The sequence below is a fragment of the Panthera pardus genome, unplaced genomic scaffold (genome assembly GCF_024362965.1).
Source record: "Panthera pardus isolate Hobbes unplaced genomic scaffold, ASM2436296v1 HiC_scaffold_13, whole genome shotgun sequence".
Taxonomy (NCBI): Eukaryota; Metazoa; Chordata; class Mammalia; order Carnivora; family Felidae; genus Panthera; species Panthera pardus.
This window is the reverse complement of record NW_026526688.1, coordinates 200,518,719-200,539,673: the sequence shown is the minus strand read 5'-3', so window position 1 is coordinate 200,539,673 and position 20,955 is coordinate 200,518,719. Positions and strand designations below refer to the sequence as shown.

The 20,955-nt window shown below is 50.4% G+C and overlaps 1 protein-coding gene across 4 annotated transcripts in view; it reads right to left on the bottom strand.

Moving 5' to 3' along the window:
- TBC1D14 (TBC1 domain family member 14) overlaps positions 1-20,955 on the bottom strand; it is a 95,959-nt gene that overhangs the window by 33,962 nt on the left and 41,042 nt on the right. Inside the window, exon 1 of one of the 4 annotated variants that reach the window (XM_053901718.1) lies at positions 5,222-5,352. The exons of the other annotated variants lie outside the window; for them this stretch is intronic. Coding sequence (XP_053757693.1) covers positions 5,222-5,224 — 3 coding nt within the window. The 5' untranslated portion in view covers positions 5,225-5,352. Of the gene's footprint in view, positions 1-5,221; positions 5,353-20,955 lie in introns of those variants that run through there. 4 annotated transcript variants of the gene reach the window in all.

The window sequence follows — 20,955 nt, the reverse complement described above, 5'->3', positions numbered from 1 at the left end:
TATCTCGGTAACAATCTCCGTGGCAAGGCTCCCCCCCATTTGATAGATAGGGTAACTGAGGCTCAAGGTGAAGTGACTTACCCCCAAACACACAGCCGGCAAGGGGCTGGGGCTGGCCACTCCGCCACTCTGTGCCAGCCCAATCTCTTTTTGACTATACTTAAACCGGTGTGCAGCTTTAGAGGGAAAAGGCTACTTGGCTTAAGTGTGGCCTCTGGAGGCAGACAGGTACGGGAGCAAATTCACCACCAATACCCAGCCGTGGCTTCAGGCAGAACTTAGAATCCCTGAGCTTCGCGTCCACATGTGCAAAAAGGGAAACCGTACTGACCAGACAGCGCTAAGGAACAAGGAGAGGCTTGGTGCAGAGAAAGTTCTCGATAAAGGGCAGCCCTGGTTGCTGAGTACCATTATCCTTAGCCCTGAAACAAGTGCATAATGCACACACACGCGCGCGCACACACACACACACACACACATACCCCACCTCTAGGGCCAAGCAACCAAGTCTACAAACAGCACAGATACAAAAAACAGTAGAATTAACCAAACGCCTTGATGCATAACCAAAAAACATCAGATCTCTTCAGTTAGCGCTCAGAAGCTCTTTACAGCAAGTGGAAACAGACGTTAACGGGCCAAACGCTTGGTGAGAATTTTACACACACAGTGAGCAGAACTTGGCCTTCACGCCAGCCCTCTGAGGAGCCGCCTCCGTCCCCAGGCCACAGAAGGGAAGGTGGAGACCCAGAGCCGTCAATGACCGGCCCAGCCAGAGCAGAGGAGCTGGGGTCAGAAGTCAAGCCTCGGGTTCTGCAGTCACACTCGCCACCACCCTCCGGAACTCAGGCGAGCCACTCACGGACATGATGCAGAAGTAATTTAATCATTCGCATCCCGTCCAACCATGACAGCAACCTGTAATACCGAATTAAGGGCAGGTGCAGGGCAAACACTTCTCTGTTTTAGTCACATAGAGCACTGCATGATTTAAAAAAAAAAAAAAAAAATGAAGAGGCCTGTCCTGCTCATACTTGAAATCCCAGGGAAAGCCTTTCTAGAAGGATATAAATGGCATCAGCAACGGTTTACAGGTCACGTGCTACGCCCTGTTCCTCCAGAAGTTCACACAGAGGTGTCTACAAGAAGCTCATTTTCCAAACGAGACGAACCAATTTGAGAAACTGAGGACTACTGCTCTTTTTTGCTGCCTGACCACCGCCACCGTGGGGCACATGCACGTCCCGAGGAGGGCCCGTCCCAGCGGGCTCCGCCTCAGGGCCCAGCGCCCCCATCTGGCCGAGGCTGACATCTAAGGATGTGAAGGAGCAGACGCGCACACTGGCCAAGACGGGCCTGGCTCCCTCACAAATTGGTGTGATCCCAACAGACTCAGGAGGCACTGCCCAGGTACATTCTGTGACAGTCAATAACGTCCCAAGAATTCCTAAGTCTAAAGGACTTGCTCTGGACCTACCTGAGGATGTCTACCATTTAATTAAGAAGGCTGTTGCTGTCTGAAGGCGTCTCGAGAGGAACAGAAAGGATAAGGATGCTAAATTCCTACTCATTCTTTTTTTAAAAAATTTTAAATGTTTTATTTATTTGAGAGAGAGAGCATGAGCAGGAGAGGGGCAGAGAGAGAGAGACACGGAATCCAAAGCAGGCTCCAGGCTCTGAGCTGTCAGCACAGAGGCCGACGTGGGGCTCGAACCCACGAACTGTGAGATCATGACCTGAGCTGAAGTCGGACGCTTAACCGACTGAGCCGCCCAGGCGCCCCTAAATCCCTACTCATTCTGACCAAGAGCCGTATTTACTGGTTGGCTCAATAATCGTTAAGACCTAGCAAGTCCTTCCCCCAGTTGGAAATATGAGTCACTCACAGCCTCTGCCCTCATGGCATAAATTTGTCTGAGCACTCGAGCAAATAAGATCATTGTTTAACTAGGAAAAAAGAGAGGACTATTCACTCTAAGGATCCTTTGGGGGGGGTGTGGGGGGAGGGCAGTGAATAAAACGTCCCTGGAAAAACAACTTTCAGCCATGAATGATCAGCGTTAGGGTCAGCACGTGATGGGGCAAGAGCTAGGTCTCTGGAAGCAAAAAGAGTGAGTTGGAAGCCTGGCTCTGACCTGAGGCGAGTCCTCTCTCTCCTCGCTCAGCCTGCTTCCTCACCTATGAAAAGGCATCAAGTGTGAGGGCTCCTGGGAGGAGGAGGTGAGATGAGGTCCGTTCGGTGGCTGCCACGAAGCATGAGCCCTTTCTTTGGGCCAGGCCCAGCCTCAGGCCAATTTATCGTCATAAAGTCCCTTCTCTTCTTGGGACCCTTATGGGATCAAATTTTGACGAGCCTGCAGACTACTCAGTATAAATCACCTGTTCCAGCGACAGCTAGAGTGCAACGCCCTGCTCGGCCCCAGTGGCAAGTGAGAACAGAGTTCTTCAAAGTTCTGGTGACAAATCAGTTTAAGTGGTCATGGTAACATTTTTTTTCTTTCTTTCTTTTTTTTTTAAAGTTTATTTATTTTGAGAATCCCAAGCAGGCTCTGTGCTATCAGTGCAGAGCCTGACACGGGGCTCAAACTCACGAACTGTGAGATCATGACCTGAGCTAAAATCAAGAGTCAGGGGACGCCTAACCAACTGAGCCACCCAGGTGCCCCTGCAATATTTTCTTTCTTTTAAATCAAACGATAAAAAATACACAATCCACATAGTAAGGACAGTTGGTTTCACTTCTATGCCTAGTTATGTCAGTGTGCAGTCTCAAACTGTCTAAGCCGGGGCGGGGGGGTGGTGGTGTCAGGTCAAAAAGGCTTACAAGCCACTAATTTGGAAGCCTCTGCCCTGAGTGGTTTACCATGCATCCTGCTGGGAAGACAAGACGGGCACCAGCGAGAGCAGCAAACAGAACCTACCGCACTTAACCAGGGGCTGAGAGGTGGGTGGGGTCCGATGACCTAGCAAAGGGTCCAGAAAAATGTCAGGGCATCTGAGCAGGGCCTCAGCTCCACGCAGGGGCCATGAGCAAAACAGATTCAGCAGGCAGGAGGAAGATGGAAAGGGGCCTTATCTGCAAAGGAACTACAGGGGGCCCGGCACTCGAGGAGACCCAGGCCACAGCCCTGAAGGGCTCTGGGAGGGGCAGTAACATGCTGACAGAGGCTACGAAACCAGAGAATGAAAAATGCCACGGGAGAGCAAGCCCGGAGGACGGGATGCCTACAGCTGGGGGAAATCAAGGAAAGCATCTCAGAAAGGGTCCGTATGAGTGGACAGAGGACCAGGTGATTGGCCCGGAAGCCACGAGGGAGAGGCCTGTGACAGCACAGGCGGCGGCCAAGAGACACGCACGAGAGCTGGCTTATTCGTGGGGTAGGACGAGCGCGTTACGTGGGGAAGGACGCCGAGGCAAAGCTGTGTTGCTTTAGGTTTTACGATCTCAACAAGCCGCCTAGAGCTGCCTGGACAAGCCTCGCCGGAGAGGAGCTGCACTGGCACAGAGGCGGAAAGCAAACTGAGTGAGGCGTGGCGAGCCTGTGAGACGCATCCCATGGAAGGATCCCCATCGTGGGTGTGATCTGAACGACGTGAAGGGCGAGGAGAAGGGGGACACACTCCCAGGGCGTATAACCTGCCGTTAGGAAGGGAAAAAAAGATGACCTCAATAGGCATCTGTTTTAAGAGGACGAAGAAAAGATCAAGCTTCTAACCCGAATGATGAACAGGAAGTATTCCTGGCGGACGAAGAAAAGATCAAGCTTCTAACCCGAATGATGAACAGGAAGTATTCCTGGCGGGACAGCAGGAGGGGCTGTCAACGCCACTTACAGCCCTGGGAAGAGTGCGGCCAGGAACGGAAGCCCCCGGCTGCCTGGAAACCTACACTTGCCGGAAGGAGAACGGGCCATCAGGCCACGCCTGCACTCCAGTCCTCGACTCAACTGTACATGGTACCAAGATCAGCCTTCTCAAAGGACGACGGACGTGCTGGGGGTATGGCTCCGACAAAGCATGGCGGGTCACCACACGTGGCACCCGTACGACTGACGTGAGCCAGTGTCGACGGCAGCACAGCCGCCACATCTGCAGCGCCGGGGACCCAGGCAGCCTGCAGGGGAAGCACCAGGAAGGAAGCAGGCTTGGGTCTCGACCGGCACCTCCTCAACTATCGCCACCGCAGCGTGACCTTGAGCGCACCCCTCCACCCTTCCAAGCCCGTTTCCTCGTCGATGGACTGAGAATGGGTTAACCTAAGGCACACAGGCACCGCAGGTACCCAGAAAATGGCAGGGAATTCTTACCTTGTCGCGTTACTAAAAACGACTCTTCTCGGTATCTCCCGCCAGGAGGGGTACTTAACAGGGCCGAAGGGAAAAGTGAAGGGCAGTGAAATGCCTGGAAGGAACACGGCGCTCGTCTCACACTCTGCCATTTGTAACAAGCAGTTCTGGGGGGAGAGGGGCACGGCTTTGGAATCTGAGACGACACCGCTTTGGTTTTGACATTTTTAGTGGGGAAGAGTGGCCTGTCCAGGTCTCCCGAGTGCTCAGTCTGCCAGAGGGCAGTCCTGGTGACCACCGAGGCTTGACCTCACAGGAAGAAGGCCCCCTCAGAGCCTCCAGTCTACTCCCCAGGCAGTACTTTCCCAAAGAGCATTCGCTAAGTTACCGGAAACGGCACTCGGGAGAGCAACTCTCCGGAGCCCTTTCTAATTGTCGTGTCCCTTACAAAAGGTCTACAACACAAAAGTTAATCTGCGGTCGCGCGAGTGAGCTGTGGGTTCCAACAAGATGCTGCAATCTGACCACCCTACTGGGACCCGGCGCGAGCAGGGTACGGGCTCATCTTCACACAAAGGCTTCCCCCAGGCTCCCAGGCACAGGCCACTCTCGCCTCTGAGACGGGAGCCCGGCCTGACCCGAATCCGAGAACAGGCTGCAATCTCATGGGGGTGGTTAACAATTAGGAGGCGCCGACTCGCTCGCTCAGCCTCTCAGTGCACCATTAAAACCGAGGCCTGTTAGAAAATCACGCGGAACCGCACACACAAAGAATGCAGGGAGGCGCGCGGGGCGCACGGCGGCCACTTGCAAGCCTCGGCTCGCTGGAGCAGTCGTGTGCAACACACACGCACGCACCGGGCGCACCCACGCAGGCGCCCCGGCCGGTGGCCGGCGGTGGCCCTCTGGGGGGGGGGGGGGGCGGCCCCACTCACCATGAACGCCGCGGGGCTCAGGGGCGCGCGGCCGGCGGCTCCATGCCCGGGCGGGCTCCGGCGGCCGGCTCCGGGGACCTCGGGCGGCGGCTCGGCGGGCGGGGGCGGGGGCGGCAGGCCGCGCAGTCGCGCGCAGATGCCGCGCTGCCGATCGCGCGCTCCGTCTCGGCGCGTCAGGCCTGGCGCGCGGACGCGGGGAGGCGGGGAGCCGAGAGAGGTGTGGGCGGCGGGGGCGGCTCCCCGAGTCCCGGGTCCCCCCCCCCCCCCGCCCCCGGTCCCGACCCCTCCGTCCCGCCGCGGCTCCCCGCGCCCGCTGGAGCCGACGCAGGCGGACACGAAGGGGTGGGCGACGCGGCATCTCAGCGCAGCAACATCACGCTGGGAAATGGGACACTCTTAAAAGGAGGCAGCACAACACCGAGCACAGGGCAAAGCTCTGCTCTGCAAGGTTTTTTAAAATAAAAAATGTGCATTACCAAAAGGAACTATGTGAAATATCTACACTACTAACCTCTGGGTCGTGGGCTTATGATGAGCAATTTTTATTCTCTACACCGTTGCTCATTTTTTTCTGCAATAAGATTAGTTCAATCCGAAGGTCAGGGTACACACCCAAACACATCCTGATAGGAATCTGACCAACGACTGCTTCTGGGGGATTGGCTGGGAAGGGGCATTAGCATCTGTGCGGGGTGTCAGAAATGGTATCTTTACATGCACTCATCAAAGCTAACTGGAGAGCACCCTTCAGATGAGAGCATCCCACTGCTTATAAATTATACCTCAATTTACAAAAATCTTTAAAATCTGCATAGGGTCAAACGTTACTTCTGGTCAGCCCATGGGTCCAATGTCCAAGGGCTGAACAAATTCGGTCTGAGACAATGCAAGACTCCTCTGTGATGGAAATTCACAAGTCCCCAGACTATGAGTACCAGGCTTTCCCGGGCTGATTTTCTGGATAACCGCATTCCCAAACTGCCACCAGAAACTTCTTCACTCAGAAAGAAGTCCATGATATCCACGAGGCCACACTCAGAACGACAAGGCAATGAGGAGGAACAGGAGAATACATGGAGAGATGGGTTTGCATAAGTCATTGGCAGGCGCAGCCATTTTGGGAAAGCGTCTGGCGGTTTCTTACACCGTTGGATGTGTACCTACCGCACTCCTGGGGACCCGCCCAAGGCAAAGAAAACAGGCGTCCAGAGAGAGACTTGAGGCACATCTTCACAACGTGAGCGCACATTAACTGAGCATGGGGATGGAGAGGAAGGAGCCGTGGACACAGGCTACGATGCAGGCAAACCCCAAAGCGGGACACAGTGGAAGAAGCCACGCAAAGGCTAATCTGCACGATCCATTTCTAGGACATTTCTTTACAAGGCAAATCTCTAGAGAGAAGGCAAGTTAGTGTCTGCCTGGAGCTGGAGGGGGGAGTAGAGACCCACTGCCAACAGGAACTTCATCGAGTGAGGAAAATACCCGAATACTGGATTGCACTGACAGTTGCACAACTGCGGAAACTTAGGAAAAAATCACTCAGTACGCACAATGAGGAATTTTATGGAATTATACTTCGGCAAAGCTGTTTTCAAAAAGTAATAGGATAAACGGGGAGAGGTTGATTTCGGATACAAGGATTGCGGGGCACCTGGGTGGCTGAGTCAGTTAAGCGGCTGACTTTGGCTCGGGTCATGATCTGGAGTTTGAGCCCCGTGTCGGGCTGTCTGCTTTCAGCAGAGACTGGGATCCTCTGTCCCTCTCTCTCTCTCTCTCTCTCTCTCTTTGCCCCTCCTGAACTCACACTGGCTCTCTCTCCCTCTAAAATAAATAATAATAAACATAAAAAAAAAAAAAAAGGGTTAGGGAAAGCCTTAAGAGAAAGTAGTCAAAATTTGGAAGACAAAGCACTGGGGGGTGGGGTATACTTTCCATTCATACAAGGGCATTTTTAACATACCTGCCTGGAGATTATTCAGTTTTCCAGGAGACTATGCCTGTGCTATTTATTACTTTATCAGAGCCCAGAAAATGTGAAGTGACATATTAACTGGTAGATTTATGTCCAATGGAAAAAACAACTCAGAAGGTTTTGTTTTCTTGTCCCTACCAGTCTGTTGGTTTAAATCTAACCTAACAATCTTTATTTTAATTCTTTTATTTTTATGCCGATAAACACCTAGTTCTTCAAATGCCTTTAGAATCAATTTTAACATCTTACTCATCTCCATGTGTTCAATGCATCTTTGACCCATAGTCATTAAAAAAAAAAAAAAAAAAAAGGTAAATGCCTGGAAAAACTGGCAGAATTACTGTTTTATACCAAGAGAATCACAGGACAAGTAACTAAGGGTGACATACAAGCCTCACTGGATGCCAGTTCATAAAGAACAGGCTGGTGCAGCTGGGGAAAAGAACGGGGTCTGGTCATGAACATGGTCACGGTCAAATGGAATGACTGATCACTCTTGCAGGCGCGGGTAACAGCTCATGGTTACGTAGGTGCGCGTCTTTACTCTGAAGATCTGTACGCTGACGTAGTTAGGGGTTAGATGACACGGTATCTGCAACTTACTTTCAAACGATTCCATTTTTTTAAATGTTTATTCATTTTTGATAGAGCCAGGAAGGGGCAGAGAGAGGGAGACACAGAATCCGAAGCAGGCTCCAGGCTCCGAGCTGTCAGCACAGAGCCCGACGCGGGGCTCGAACTCACAGACCGCGAGATCGTAACCCGAGCTGAAGTCAGTGCTTAACTGATTGAGCTACCCAGGGACTCTCAAATGATTCCATTTTTAAAAAATAGAGGCACAATAAAATGAATGTGATACGGGTGTTTACTAAATTGTTCCTGGAACCCTTCCGTAGATGCAAAGTTTTTATTCACAGGACAGACACGAGGGACAGATGGCTGGTGACACATCCTTCAGGTCCTGTCATAAGTAGCCACCCCCATGGAAGCACCCCTGCCCTGCCCACCTGAGCTAGAGCAAGGCCCCATCATTCTCTCCTAGCACAGCACTAATCACACTCATAATTACATGACTGTTTGATTGAGATGTATTTCCCTCAAGGGACCATGAAACCTCTGAGACTGGGGATTCTGGTAGTCTTTTCACCACTGAAGGCTAACAAAGTACACAGCACAGTGGAGACACCCAGCAGCTGAGAAGTCATTTTCCCTCCCTCCCTTCCATCCATGCATCCATCCATCCACCTATCCTTCCTTCCATCCATCCACCTATCCTTCCACCCTTCCTTCCTTCCATCCATTCATCCATCCTTCCATCTTCCTTCCTTCCTTCCTCCCACCCATCCACCCATCCACCCAGCACTAATGGTGCTTGGCCCTAGGAACAGAGACGAACAAAGTCCCTGCCCTCGCCTCACTCATAGACCAGCAAGCAGACAACCGGTATACTGCAGGAGAACTCGAGAAGCCTCCAAGATTCCCAAGAGCCCCAGGAGGCAGCTGAGTGGCCTGTGGGGTTGCTGCTGGCTTTCAGTTCCTGGAGCCAAAGAGGGCTCACGTGGTAAAGCTCCGTTCTCACACACAGGAGTGGGTCCTCGGCCTCCCCCGGCTTCCTACCGACACCTAGAGCCCCATACGCTGGAAGTCATACAACCTGAGCCCACAGTCTTACCAAATTCAAATATGACAGAGATATGTGTTACGCGTGCGTTAAATATGCACTCGGATATGCTTACCCAAACACACTGCTTATCTCTTCTGGCAGACTGTAGCCTGCAAGTTACTTTAAGAAGGTTCTATCACGTTATTTTAGAATTGAGGACCACTTACAAAGTTTTAAGTACATGTCATAGCATGTGCTAACAAGTTGACTTTACTAAATTTTGGAACGTAAAGCAAAAATCCGAAGTTAAAAGAGCCTTCTCTCCATCTCAGTATGGCTTTAAAGCTCACATGCACCTGTAAAGAACTCTTCCTCCTGAAGTCTTCTGAGTTAACCAGAGCTCATTCCCAGGCTTCCTGCGTGTCTACCAGCACAGTGGATTTGCTTCTTTGATTCATCTGTAACATCGTTGTCTTTGCCCTTTGCGGTCAAGGAGGTCAGACTGATTCGCTCGTTCAGGGCCACACCCCAGCAGGCAGGCTGGCAAACCCAACCTTGCTCCAGACCACCACATCTCCCGGGGATGGAAAGGTCACCGAAGGAACAACCTCCCGATCCTGGGGACTGGTGAAGTAAATCGCGCTACACAGAAGACCATTACTTAAGGGGTAAGAATGAGATCGTGAGAGAATATTGAAGACTATGGGAAAATGCTTACGTTGTCATAAAAACAGGAAGAAAAACAGCTCCACGGTGGAGTGTTTCGGAATTTCGATGCTCATTCATCCATTTAACAAATATGTATTAACCACCCACTAAAGCTTGGCGCCGTGCCAGGCCCTGGAGATAGAGCAATCGTTGAGCCTAGGCCTTGCTCTCGTGAGCTTCTGGTCTAGCAGGGGTTGAGAGGCAAGCAGTGAAGAAACAAACGAGCAAGAACGTAGCATGGGGTAGAGTGCTGCACAGAAAATACCAGAGTCCTGTGACGGTGATGACCGACGGCATTCTGGGTGGTCAGACTGGGGGGGGGGGGGGGGGGCGGGGGGGGGGGTGCAGGGGGCAGGGAAGACGGCCCAGAACACCAGCTTGGAGGGGGCACTGGGCCGAGACCCGGTGCCTCTCATTCAGTCCTAGCAATCCCACAAGGCAGGGACGGTGCTAGGCTGAATGGTGGCCCCCACGTGTGCCCGTGTCGGAATCCCCAGCACCTGTCAACGGCAGAAGGTGCTTTGCAGATGGGATTAAGGTTACGGACCTTGAGATGGCAGAGATGATCCTGGATTATCTGGGTGGGCCCAAAATAACCACAGGTATCCTTAAACGATGGACACAGGGAGGCATGACTGTGGAAGGGAGGCCACACGTCCACGGAGACAGTGGTTGGAGTGAGGCGGCCGCACGCCAAACAACGCCCGCGGCCTCTAGAAGCTGGAAGGTAAAGAACAGACTCCCCGCTGGAGCCTCTAGAAAGACCGACCTGGCCAACACCTTGATTTTAGCCCAGAAAACTCATCTCACGCTTCTGACCTCCAAAGCCGTAGGGGAATACGTACGTGTGTGCTGTGGTCAGCCACCGAGTTCGTGGCACTGTGTTACAGCGGCCCCACGACACTAACGCAGGCAAGGCCAGCGTCACCTCCCCTGACTCTCTGTCCCAGACACGGCACCTGAGGCTCCGAGTGGCCTCCTCGGGTGAGAGGCACGTGGCAGGTGGCAGGGCAGATCCGAACTCAGGCAGTCTGACTCCACAGCCCCTTACTGCCAACTTCTCTGACGTGCTGCCTCTCAGCTAAGATTTCAGTTTCCTACGACAGCGCTCCCTTCACAGGGCTGAGGTCACACTGATCGTCAGACGCAGGCATGAGCCCAAGGAACAAAGGCAGCGCTTGCCTATTACTTCCGGGAATACCAAGGGGTAGTTTCTAGTGCTAATGTGAAGGTCCCATCCAAAGTGCTTCCACACTGACGAGTAACATTGTGAGTTCAAGTTAGACAAGTCTCTTACAGGAAGGTTTGAAACAGCCTGACTCTCAGGGTGCCTGGGTGGCTCAGTTTGTTAAGCAGCCGACCTCGGCTCAGGTCATGATCTTGCAGTCGGTGGGTGCCAGTCCCCATCGGGCTCTGTGCCGACAGCTCAGAGCCTGGAGCCTGCTTCGGATTCTGTGTCTCCCAATCTCTGCTCCCCCCACCCCCCACTCCTGCTCTGTCTCTCTGTCTCTCTCTCAAAATTAAATCAGCATTGGAGAAAACTTTTAAAGAAAAAAAAAAAAAAAGAACAGCCTTACTGTCCTCTGATCTGAGGCTTCTTGGAGTCCTCTGCAGTCGTCTGTGAAGGAGCACAGAAAATGCCGCCTCCAGACATGCCACTTTGGCACACGGACGATCATGAACTAAAGTCTCTCAGAAGCAGCAAGGACGCCGTGGCCCTGCCTGTCCCCCTGAAAGCAGGAAATGAGTCTCCTGTGTGAGAGGCACCCTCCCTGCACCAGGAGGACAGATGTTTGCCTTATCACCAGAGAGAGGGAATTTAGGGCCAACAGGGCTATAAAAACAAACCTTACTCCTTTTCACTAACTTTCGGCCCCAAGTCCAAACCCCCCTCGTCTCGTCAATTCTTCAGTTTTCTTGTCTCTCTGCCTAAAAGGTATAAAAGCCACCTGCTTTGGTCACTTCTTGGAGTCCCCCGTATGTACATTAGTTTTTCTCCTGTTCATCTGTCTTATGTCTATTTAATTACTAGACCAGAAAGAGCACCCAGAAGGGAAGAAGGGAAGATGTTTTCCACCCCTGCACCTGCTGATTCTGCCTCCTCAGGCCCACCGGCAGCATAAGGCAAGCCAGCCAGACCTGGAAAAGGCCAGAGGAAGGCTCTCCCAGTGTTAAAGGGATTATAGAATGCTTAACAACAACAACAACAAAAACCACCTCAGTCTTCCCCTGGGGATTAGGTCAGTGGGAAGAGGAGAGCCCTTTGGGCTGCCACTGCCTTTGTGTCAGCACCCTAAACTGCCCAGAGAAGGGCAGGAGCATTTGAAAGTTCCCAAGGGCCACCCCTCTGGGTCTTCCTAGGAAGCCGCCTCCGTTCGGCCAGGACCACGGAATGCATTCAGGTCACACACACACACACACACACACAGGCCACCAGACCGCAGACGCCACTGCCAGGGCCCAGGGTCAGTGGGACACTGGCTTCAGAACGCGGGCGGTGCTCTCTGACGAAGCACAGCCTACTGTGCCTTTGAGTGACTTGCTCGGATTTCCTGAGTAGCTGGGGTGTGCGCACCAACGAGATTTGCACAGCTCGCACGGCCTGTGACTCTGTGATAACTGTGTCAATGTGGGTGACATCTATTTGCAGGTGGTCTGGCTCAGAGAAAGGCCTGGGAGGGTGGGCACTGAACCGTCAGAGGCCCTCGCCACGAGAGACTGTGAGGTCTTAAGGTGAAGAGACGTTCCCGTTTTACTCTACCGCGACGTCTACCATTTGGGTATTTTTTCATGAGTTATTTTTATAATTTGAAAAAATACTTTCAAAGCCACTTTGGATGGAATCCAAGGCTTTTGCCACTCGCAATTTCCAAGCCACAGGGACCACCCGCAGCAAAGCTTTTTTGTGTTGTTTTGTTTTTCGCTTTACCCACCCACCAGAGTGAAGGTGTGGCCATGAGGGAGGGAGGGAACAGGAGAAGCCACTGAGCTTTACTGAGCCCCCACTGGACGCCAACCGCGTCCCCACGCTCATCCTACTCGACCCTCACAAGCATGGGCAAGGTGGACATTACCTCTGCAGACGAGGAAAAGGCGAAGTCGCTGGCCCAACACCACAAAACTGACTGTGCACGACAGGACCAAGACTAGAGGCGGGGCCCTCCGATCCCAATCAGAGTCCCCTGGGGGAGAGGGGGGCCTGCTTTCCCAAACCCCAGACCTCTGACTCCTGCACTGTCGGAGGCCCCAGTGGAGATCTACGGAGAACTAACACACGCGGCTCCTATTCCCGAACCCCCCTCTCTTCCTGGAGCCACAGAGCAGGAGACTGACGGGGAACTTACCACTTGAACATTAGGAAAAATAAGCAAACCTTAAGAGGCACTATTCACCGGAATTTCAGTTTACGTTGTTCAAAGGCACATACTTCTCAGAATGAATTAACCGTCACCACAATAGATGGGAGCCCATCCATCCACGGAATAAAAACAACGTGCAAAGTAACCGACCACACTGCCATTTCCCCTGTAGAAACTTCGCAACTCTCCCTTTTTTGCTTCTTGTCCAGAAAGGCATCACGTACAAGTTTGATAAATAATTAACCTGCTGCTGACTTCGGCTCAGGTCGTGATCTCACAGTTCGTGGGTTCAAGCCCCGCGTCGGGCTCTGTGCTGACAGCTCGGAGCCTGGAGCCTGCTTCAGATTCTGTGTCTCCCTCTCTCTGCTCCTCCCCCACTCACGCTGTCTCTCCCTCCCTCTCTCTCTCTCTCTCTCAAAAGTAAATAAAGCTTAAAAAAAATTAAAAAAAAAAAAACTAACATGCTGCTTCTCTAAAACCCATATTAAGGGGAACTGGACACTGAAACTCACCCTCCACAAAAAGTCCCTGTTGCACACAAACATTACATCCAGCACTTCAGCAAGCCCAAACTCCCCGATCAGGTGCAGCTTCCCGCATGGGATTCCTTAACGTTTAACGTACCCCTCTTTGCTCTGGCCACTAGGAAGCTCAATGTCAAATGTGTACTTTGCCTCTAACAGTTACATGAGAACTTGTAGGTTGTATTTTGGGATATCCACTTACCTTTGGCTTCCTCTTGCTATCCTTTGACCAAAATTCCTCAAATTTTTTTTTCTATCATTCTTTGCACATTTCAAAATTTTTTTTCAAGCCGACATGCACATAAAACAAAATTCAAAAGGTATGAAAAGAGATGCAGAGGGGCGCCTGGGTGGCTCAGTCGGTTGAGCAGCAGACTTCAGCTCAGGTCATGATCTCGCATGAGTTCGAGCCCTACATCGGGCTCTGTGCTGACAGCCTGGAGCCTGCTTCGAATTTTGTGTCTCCCTCTTTCTCTGCCCCTCCCCCACTCATGCTCTGTCTCTATCAAAAAATGAATAAACGTTAAAAATAAATAAAAATAAATTTAAAAAAAGATGCAGAGAAAGTAGGTCACCCTCTTCCCTGTCTCCCACATACACAGTCAGTTCATTCCCACTCCGTAACAATTTTATCGTGACCAGTTTTGGAAGTATCCTACCAGATACAGACCGTGCGTTTACAAAGATATGCAAATACCTTCATACATATGGAGCACGCTAATGTAACGGTTATTCACTTAGCTTCTTACGATCTGCACTTTACATCACTTAGAGATTTAACCGACTCCCTACTGCCAGGCATTTAGATTGACTGCTTCCAATCTTTTGTGCTGCCATCAAAACCCTTATACAACCATCACTCTACTCACATACTGATTTATTTCTAGGATAAATCCCTAGAAATGGAAACATGGGTCAAAGGTGCCCTGGCCGATTCATTCATCGTTCGTTTTATTTTTAAAATCAACATACAATTAGTTAGCTTTTTTGATGTATACAGTTCTATCAGTTTTTTAAAGTTTATTTATTTATTTGGGGGGGGGGGGCAGAAAGAGAGGGAGAGAGAATCCCAAGCAGGCTCTGAGCTCTGCACTGAGCCCGGCACAGAGTTCGATCCCATGACCGTGAGATCATAACCTGAGCCAATGTCGAGTCAGATGCCCAACCGACAGAGCCACCCAGGCACCCCTTACAGCTCTATCAGTTTCTACACGTGCCATCTTCCAGCCCCCACTGCCACAACCAAAATGCAGAACCATTCCATTAACCCCAAAACCTTCTCCCTGCTCCTCCCTGGTAGTCATCCCCTATGCCACCCCTGGCACTAAGCTTTTATGTTTGTCACACCTAGAGTCCTACAGCACGTAAACTTTTGAGACTAAATTCCTACACTCAGATAATACTCCTGACATTCCCCCAAGACTGTTGGTACAGTAGATTACACCGACTGATTTTTTTTTTAACGTGTTTACTTTTGAGAGAGAGAGAGAGCGCGCGCGCACGTGCCCTCGAGCATGAGCAAGGGAAGGACAGAGAGAAGGAGACAGAGAATCCGAAGCAGGCTCCAGGCTCTGAGCTGTCAGCACAGAACCCGACACAGGGCCTGAACCCACAAACAGTGAGATCGTGACCCGAGCCGAAGTCAGAGGCTTAACCGACTGAACCACCAGGCGCCACACAGCGGCTGATTTTCAAATGCTAAACCAGCCTTGCGTTCCTGGCACAAATGCTGCTTACGTGTATTGCCCTTTTTTTTTTTTTTTTAAAGTCTTAGCGAATTCAACATGCTAATGCTATGTTGAGGATTACATGTGTCTGCATGAGGGATACTGGTCACCAATTCGCTTTTTTTGTACTGCACTTGTCTGGTTTTGGTATCAGGGTAATACTAGCCTCATCAACGGAGTCAGGAGGTAGTCTCTCCTCTAAAATTGGTGTTGTTTTTCTTTAAATATTGCTAGAATTCACCAATGAAACTCTCTGGGCTTGGAGATTTCTTGTTTAGAAGGTTTTTCACTACAATTTCCGTTTCTTTAATAATCAGGGGATGATTCAGGTCATCTATTCATCCTAGATGAGTTCTGGCAATTTGTGATTTTCAAAGAAACGGCCCATTTCGTCTAAGTTATCAAGTTTATGAATGTGGAATCATCCATGCATCCTCATTGTCGTTTTAATCTCTGCAAGGGAGGGTCTGTAGTCGTATCCCCTTTCTCACTTGTTGTGTTGGTGATTTGCTTCACCTGTCAATTTTATCCATTTGATCAATTTTGTTCATCATTTCAAAGAACCTCCTTTTGGTTTCACTATTATTTTTTGGTTTTCAATTTCATTGATTTCTATTCTTATGTTTATTACTTCCTCCCTTTTGCTTGCTTTGACTTTATTTGCTCCTTTTATGGTTTTTAAAGTAGAAAATCAGATTACTGATGAGAGAACTTTCTTCTTTTCTAATAAGCGTTTTAGTGCTATAAATTTCCCTCTGAGCATAATATCCCACAAAGTTTTAGATGTTCTATTTTCGTTCAAAATATTTCCTTTTTTTTTTTTCTTCTCTTTGTGACTTCCTCATTGTCCCAGGATTTGTTTAGGTGTGTTTCTTATTTAATTTCCAAGCTTTTGGGAAGGTTCTTGCTATCTGTGTGTCACTGCTTTACGATCTGATTCCACTGTGGTTAGAGAACACATTTTGTATAACTGTAATCCTTTCAGATTTATGGTTTCTTTTTCGACCCAGGTTACGGTCTCTCTTGGTGAATGTCGCGTGCACACTTGTCAAAAACGTGTGCTGTGCTCTCACGGGGGGCTGGCGTGTTCAACAAACGTCGGTCAGTCCTTCAGTGTCCTGGCTGATTCTCTCAACGGCCTATCAATCACCGTGTAGGCAGGAGGGTCGACGTGCCAGTAATGACGGAGGATTTGTGCACCTGTCTCAGATCTGCCCGTCTCTGCATCATGCATTCTGCAGCTGCCGCCGGGGCACACACGTTCGGAATCATTCTGTCTTCACTGGGGAACGTCCTGCCTGGTCGCTGCAAACCTTCTTTGCTCTGAAGTGTACTTTTTCTTATGTTCGTCTATCTACTCCGTCTTCGTTCTGATTAGTGTTTTCACGGTATACCTTTCCCATCCATTCAGTTTAGCCTACGTATTGTATATTTGAAGTGACTTTCCCGTGGACAACACATATTTGGGTCCTTTTCATTTTTTTTCATCCGTCCCGACAACCTGTCAGGATTGGGTATTCAGACATACAACTGGTGCATTCAAACCATTTATAGGAACATAATGACTGACATGCTTCCGTTTATCATCTTATCTAGATTTTTCCTTCCTCTATGTCCTCTTTCCTGCCTTGATTTCATTTTTTACACTCTTTTTAGAACTCCATTTTAATTTATGGTGTTTTTAACTCTCTGTTTGTATAGTTTGGTGGTTGATCTAGGGATTATCATGCATATTGCATGTTTTACAATCTTACCACCGTATCCCCTTCTGTATCTACAGACCCTGAAAACCCAGACAAAGTTATAGTTCTTACTCTCACTCAAACACATTTCAAAGAGCTCGCTAGGAGAACGGCGGTCTATTGCACCTACCTAGACCCTCACATCCAGCTCTTCCTCCGAATGTTCCAAGGGGTGTTCCAAGTCTCCTTCCGGCGCAATGACCCTCCCGTCTGAAAAACTCCCTGTAGCAATTCACTTGGATCTGCTGGCAACAAATCCCCTACTTTGCCTTCATCTGCTTTATTCCACCCTCATTCCCGCAGGGTATTTGTGCCCAGTATGCGATTTGGGACTGATGGCTCTTCTTCTCCAGTACTACACTTCCTCTGGCTGCTTGTAAGGCTTTTTTACCTTTTTTTTTTCTTTAATATTTATTTATTTTGAGAGAGAGACAGAGAGCGTGAGCACAGAATGGGCAGAGAGGAAGGGAGACACAGAATCCGAAGCAGGCTCCAGGCTCTGAGCTGTCAGCACAGAGCCCGATGCGGGGCTCGAACTCATGAACCGTGAGATCATGACCTGAGCCGAAGTCGGACGCTCAACTGACTGAGCCACCCAGGCGCCCCAAGACTTTTTGTCTTTATTTTTCAGCAATTTGGTTATGACATGTCTGGGCACGGGCTTCTGTGGCTTTCTCCTGTCTGGAGTTCACTGAACCCCCCTCTCCCCAAATCTGTAGGCTTACCTCTTTTGTCAGATTTAGGACACCCTAAGCCATTATTTAGTCCAAAATTTTTCTCTGCACCCCATGTTTCTCCTCTCCTGAAACACCAACGGCACAAATGTTAGACCTTTCAGTACTACCCCACGTGCCTCTAAGACTCTGTTCTCTCCCCCCTTTTTCCCCTGTAATGTTCCGATGGAATCAAGTCTGTGGATCTATCTCAGTGTTTACTCCTCTTTCCTTTACTATCTTCATCCTGCTACTGAGCCTATCCAGTTAGTTTATTTCAGTTCCTGCATTTTTCATTCAAAAGTTCTACACAGTTCCTCCTTCTATTTTCAAATTCTTTACTGATACTTTCTACCTTCCTATTTCAAGAACGTTCCCCTCTTATTGACTGATTGATTGATTGATGGGAGTATTTTCACAATGGCTGCTTTAAAGTCTCTGCTGGATAATCCCAACAAGTGTGCTACCTTGGCAGTAGTGTGTATTAACTGTCTTTCCAATGGGAGAGCAGATTTTCCTAGTTGTTGATATGCTGAGGACGTCGGAATGGCATTCCAGACATCTCGACTATTGCATTACAAGACTCTGGGTCTTGCCCAAACCCTCTGGAGAATGTTCGTATTTCTGTTTTAATAGGCAGTTGACCTGGTTGGATTCCACTCCCACATTCCAACCGGCTCCGGTCAGCTGACTTGCCAAAGCCTTTCCAGCGCCTGTTGGCTATACCCCACACGCGCACCGCCCAGTGGCCAGTGTGGGACCTGTGTGCTGGTCTATTCCAAAGTTCAGTTCTCAAAGTCTACAGTTGCCAGTTAGAGTCGGATCCATGCATCTACAACTTGGGGGTCAGCCCAGGAGTTCCTAACAACCTCGAAGGTCACTTTCCCGAACTCCTCCTCTCTACGATGTCCCCGGAACTTGCTGATTCCCCGGGTGGCCCCTTTTCTGGGTTCTCTAACCACACACCTCCCACATCTGTGTGCACCCTGGGCCAAGGGTAGGAGGAGAGAGAACAGGGCATCAGGGGTTTGCCCCACCTCCTGGGAACAGTTTCCTGTAATCAGGTTCCCTTACTGAGAGTTTCAGGCGCCTGCCGGCCAGTTTCTACTGCCAAGAAACTGAGTGGGGGATGGGATGTGAGAAAGCAGAGAAAAGGAAAAAATGAAAAGTAGGGTCTCTGCATTCTGAGCGTTAGAGACCCACTCCTCATCCAGAACTAGAAAGCCTTTCTTAGTGCTCTCTCTGTCCACATTAACACTCGTCTCTGGGTTTTAGGATACCTTGACTTCAGGGTGGGGAATCTCAGAGGGGGGAAAATCAATCTCAGAGGGGGGTAAAGTCAATCAATTCAGCAGTACTGTGAATTGTGGCCCTCTTCCCCGATCCACCTGCCACGGTTTACTTTTCAGAATGCTGAAAAGGCTGCTCTATGTATATGTTCAAGTTTCATAGCTGCATTCGTCAGAAGAGACAGGTTAGAGCACACTTCCTCCGTACGCAGAACTGAGGCCTGCTCATGTTTGCAAACTGCCTCGAACCTACTTTCCAAAGGCATAAGGGATGCTGCAGATGAAGGAGGTTTTCTCACTGTCGTTTTAGACTGATCTGTAGGCCCATCACCAGTCACCTGCATGGACCATCCAGCCTTATCTTCTCTGCAGTTTGTGATGATGTAGGTTTTTCTGACTACCCAGACTTCACAGAACCCAGAGGTGAGGAGAACGGATATCACTTTAAGCCGTTCTGGATTTGCCGCCTTCTGGGACTCTCTCTTTAACATCTAAGAGCTGACCTGAAATTCCAGAAGGCCATCCAAGACGTTCTAGGTGATACGAGCCCAAATACGTGTATGCTTCTTTGCTCACATGACATCTCTTATCCAGGACACTAAAGCCCACACACCGTACCCCTCACCGTAATCCCTGCCTGTCGGTAGCTGCCTCGGAGCCCAGACAGGACATTTCCTGACAATGGTGCCGATGCCTCAAGTCTGTACACCCAGTGTTACGTCTAAAAGACTCACAAACTCTGCTCTAAAGCGTCCCCAGATGTGTGCAGTCCCCATTTCCAACAGCTCAAGCAACTGAGGGACAGTAAAAAGCACATCCGTGTCGCACCAGGCTGACTGCACCGGATCATCTGAACCCCCAGCAGGTCACAGCCCTCAAAGCCGGCCGCACCAACAGAGCGCAAACATCAGCAAAACGGCAGTCGGACGGGAGGAGGGGTGAGAGGAGAGAGAGGAGAGAGAGGAGAGAGGTCAAGAACAACTGTCAAGTTTAGACCTGAAAAAGAAGGCGAAGTCTATCATTTTCCAAAACGGGGAAAGATGCAAGGAGAAGAGGCCCAACGAGACAGGCAACAGAAAGAGTATAGCCTGGACTTGTTAGCCAGGTGGCTGTCAGACATCCAGTGGAGGACCCAGCAGGCAGCTAGACGCGGAAGTTCAGGGAACAAAGGTGGGGGCTGCCAGTGGAGGCGCGATATTTAAAGCCTGGAGTCCCGCTGAGATCTCCTCCTGGGTGGCCATGGACAGGGCAGCACCTGAGGGGGACTCCACTATCTGGAGGGCGCCCAGCGGGGAAAACTGCAAAGGAGGGAGAATGTGGCGACCTTGAAGTCAAGGTCAGAAAGGCTCCCAAGGAGCAGGGGAGAGGCTGATGAGACAAGGGCTGAGGAACGCCCCTTGGACCGGGGAACCGGCAGTCACTTGAAAAACCAGTGGTGCGGAAATTGCACGACGACGCTTATCACAGCTGCGACTACCTGCAGTTACCTGTCCGATCTGTTTTTGCCTGATCTAAGGCAAGCAAGTTCCAAGCAAGGCGGAGGCCAAGGAAGTCTTGCCCTTCACTGTAATTCCAGGAAGGACCCCCACGGTGGCTCAAATATGTGGAACAAAGGACCATGGAAGCCAAGGAGGAAGGTCCCTCTTTATCCGCAAAGCAAAGGACACGCCGGCCCAGCACTGCCCAGGGGGCCAATCTGGCCGGGCCCTGCCCCGCACACACCCAATGACGGAGGCCCGTAGGCAGCTATCTTCAGATCCCTTCTCCTGTCTTTACTCTCGGGGCCTCTCCAGTTCACCGGCGGTTGCCACAGCTGGTGGGCACTTGCTGTGCCCCAGCCCCAGTTTCTTCAGCGGGTCTGTGGGGGGGAAGGCCTGAGAACTCGTGTTTCTAACAAACGCCCAGATGATGATCATGTCCCCCCGGGCACCATGCTTTGAGAAACACTGGTTTAGTGTGATTCTCGTAGCTATCCTTGGTCATTTTTGTTCCCCTACTTAGAAATCATAATGTAAGCTGGGAGACCATGACTTTTCAAAATCCTTCTGAAGTTTGAAAAGATCACTGAAAGTAACATTTCAACATTTCGTAAAA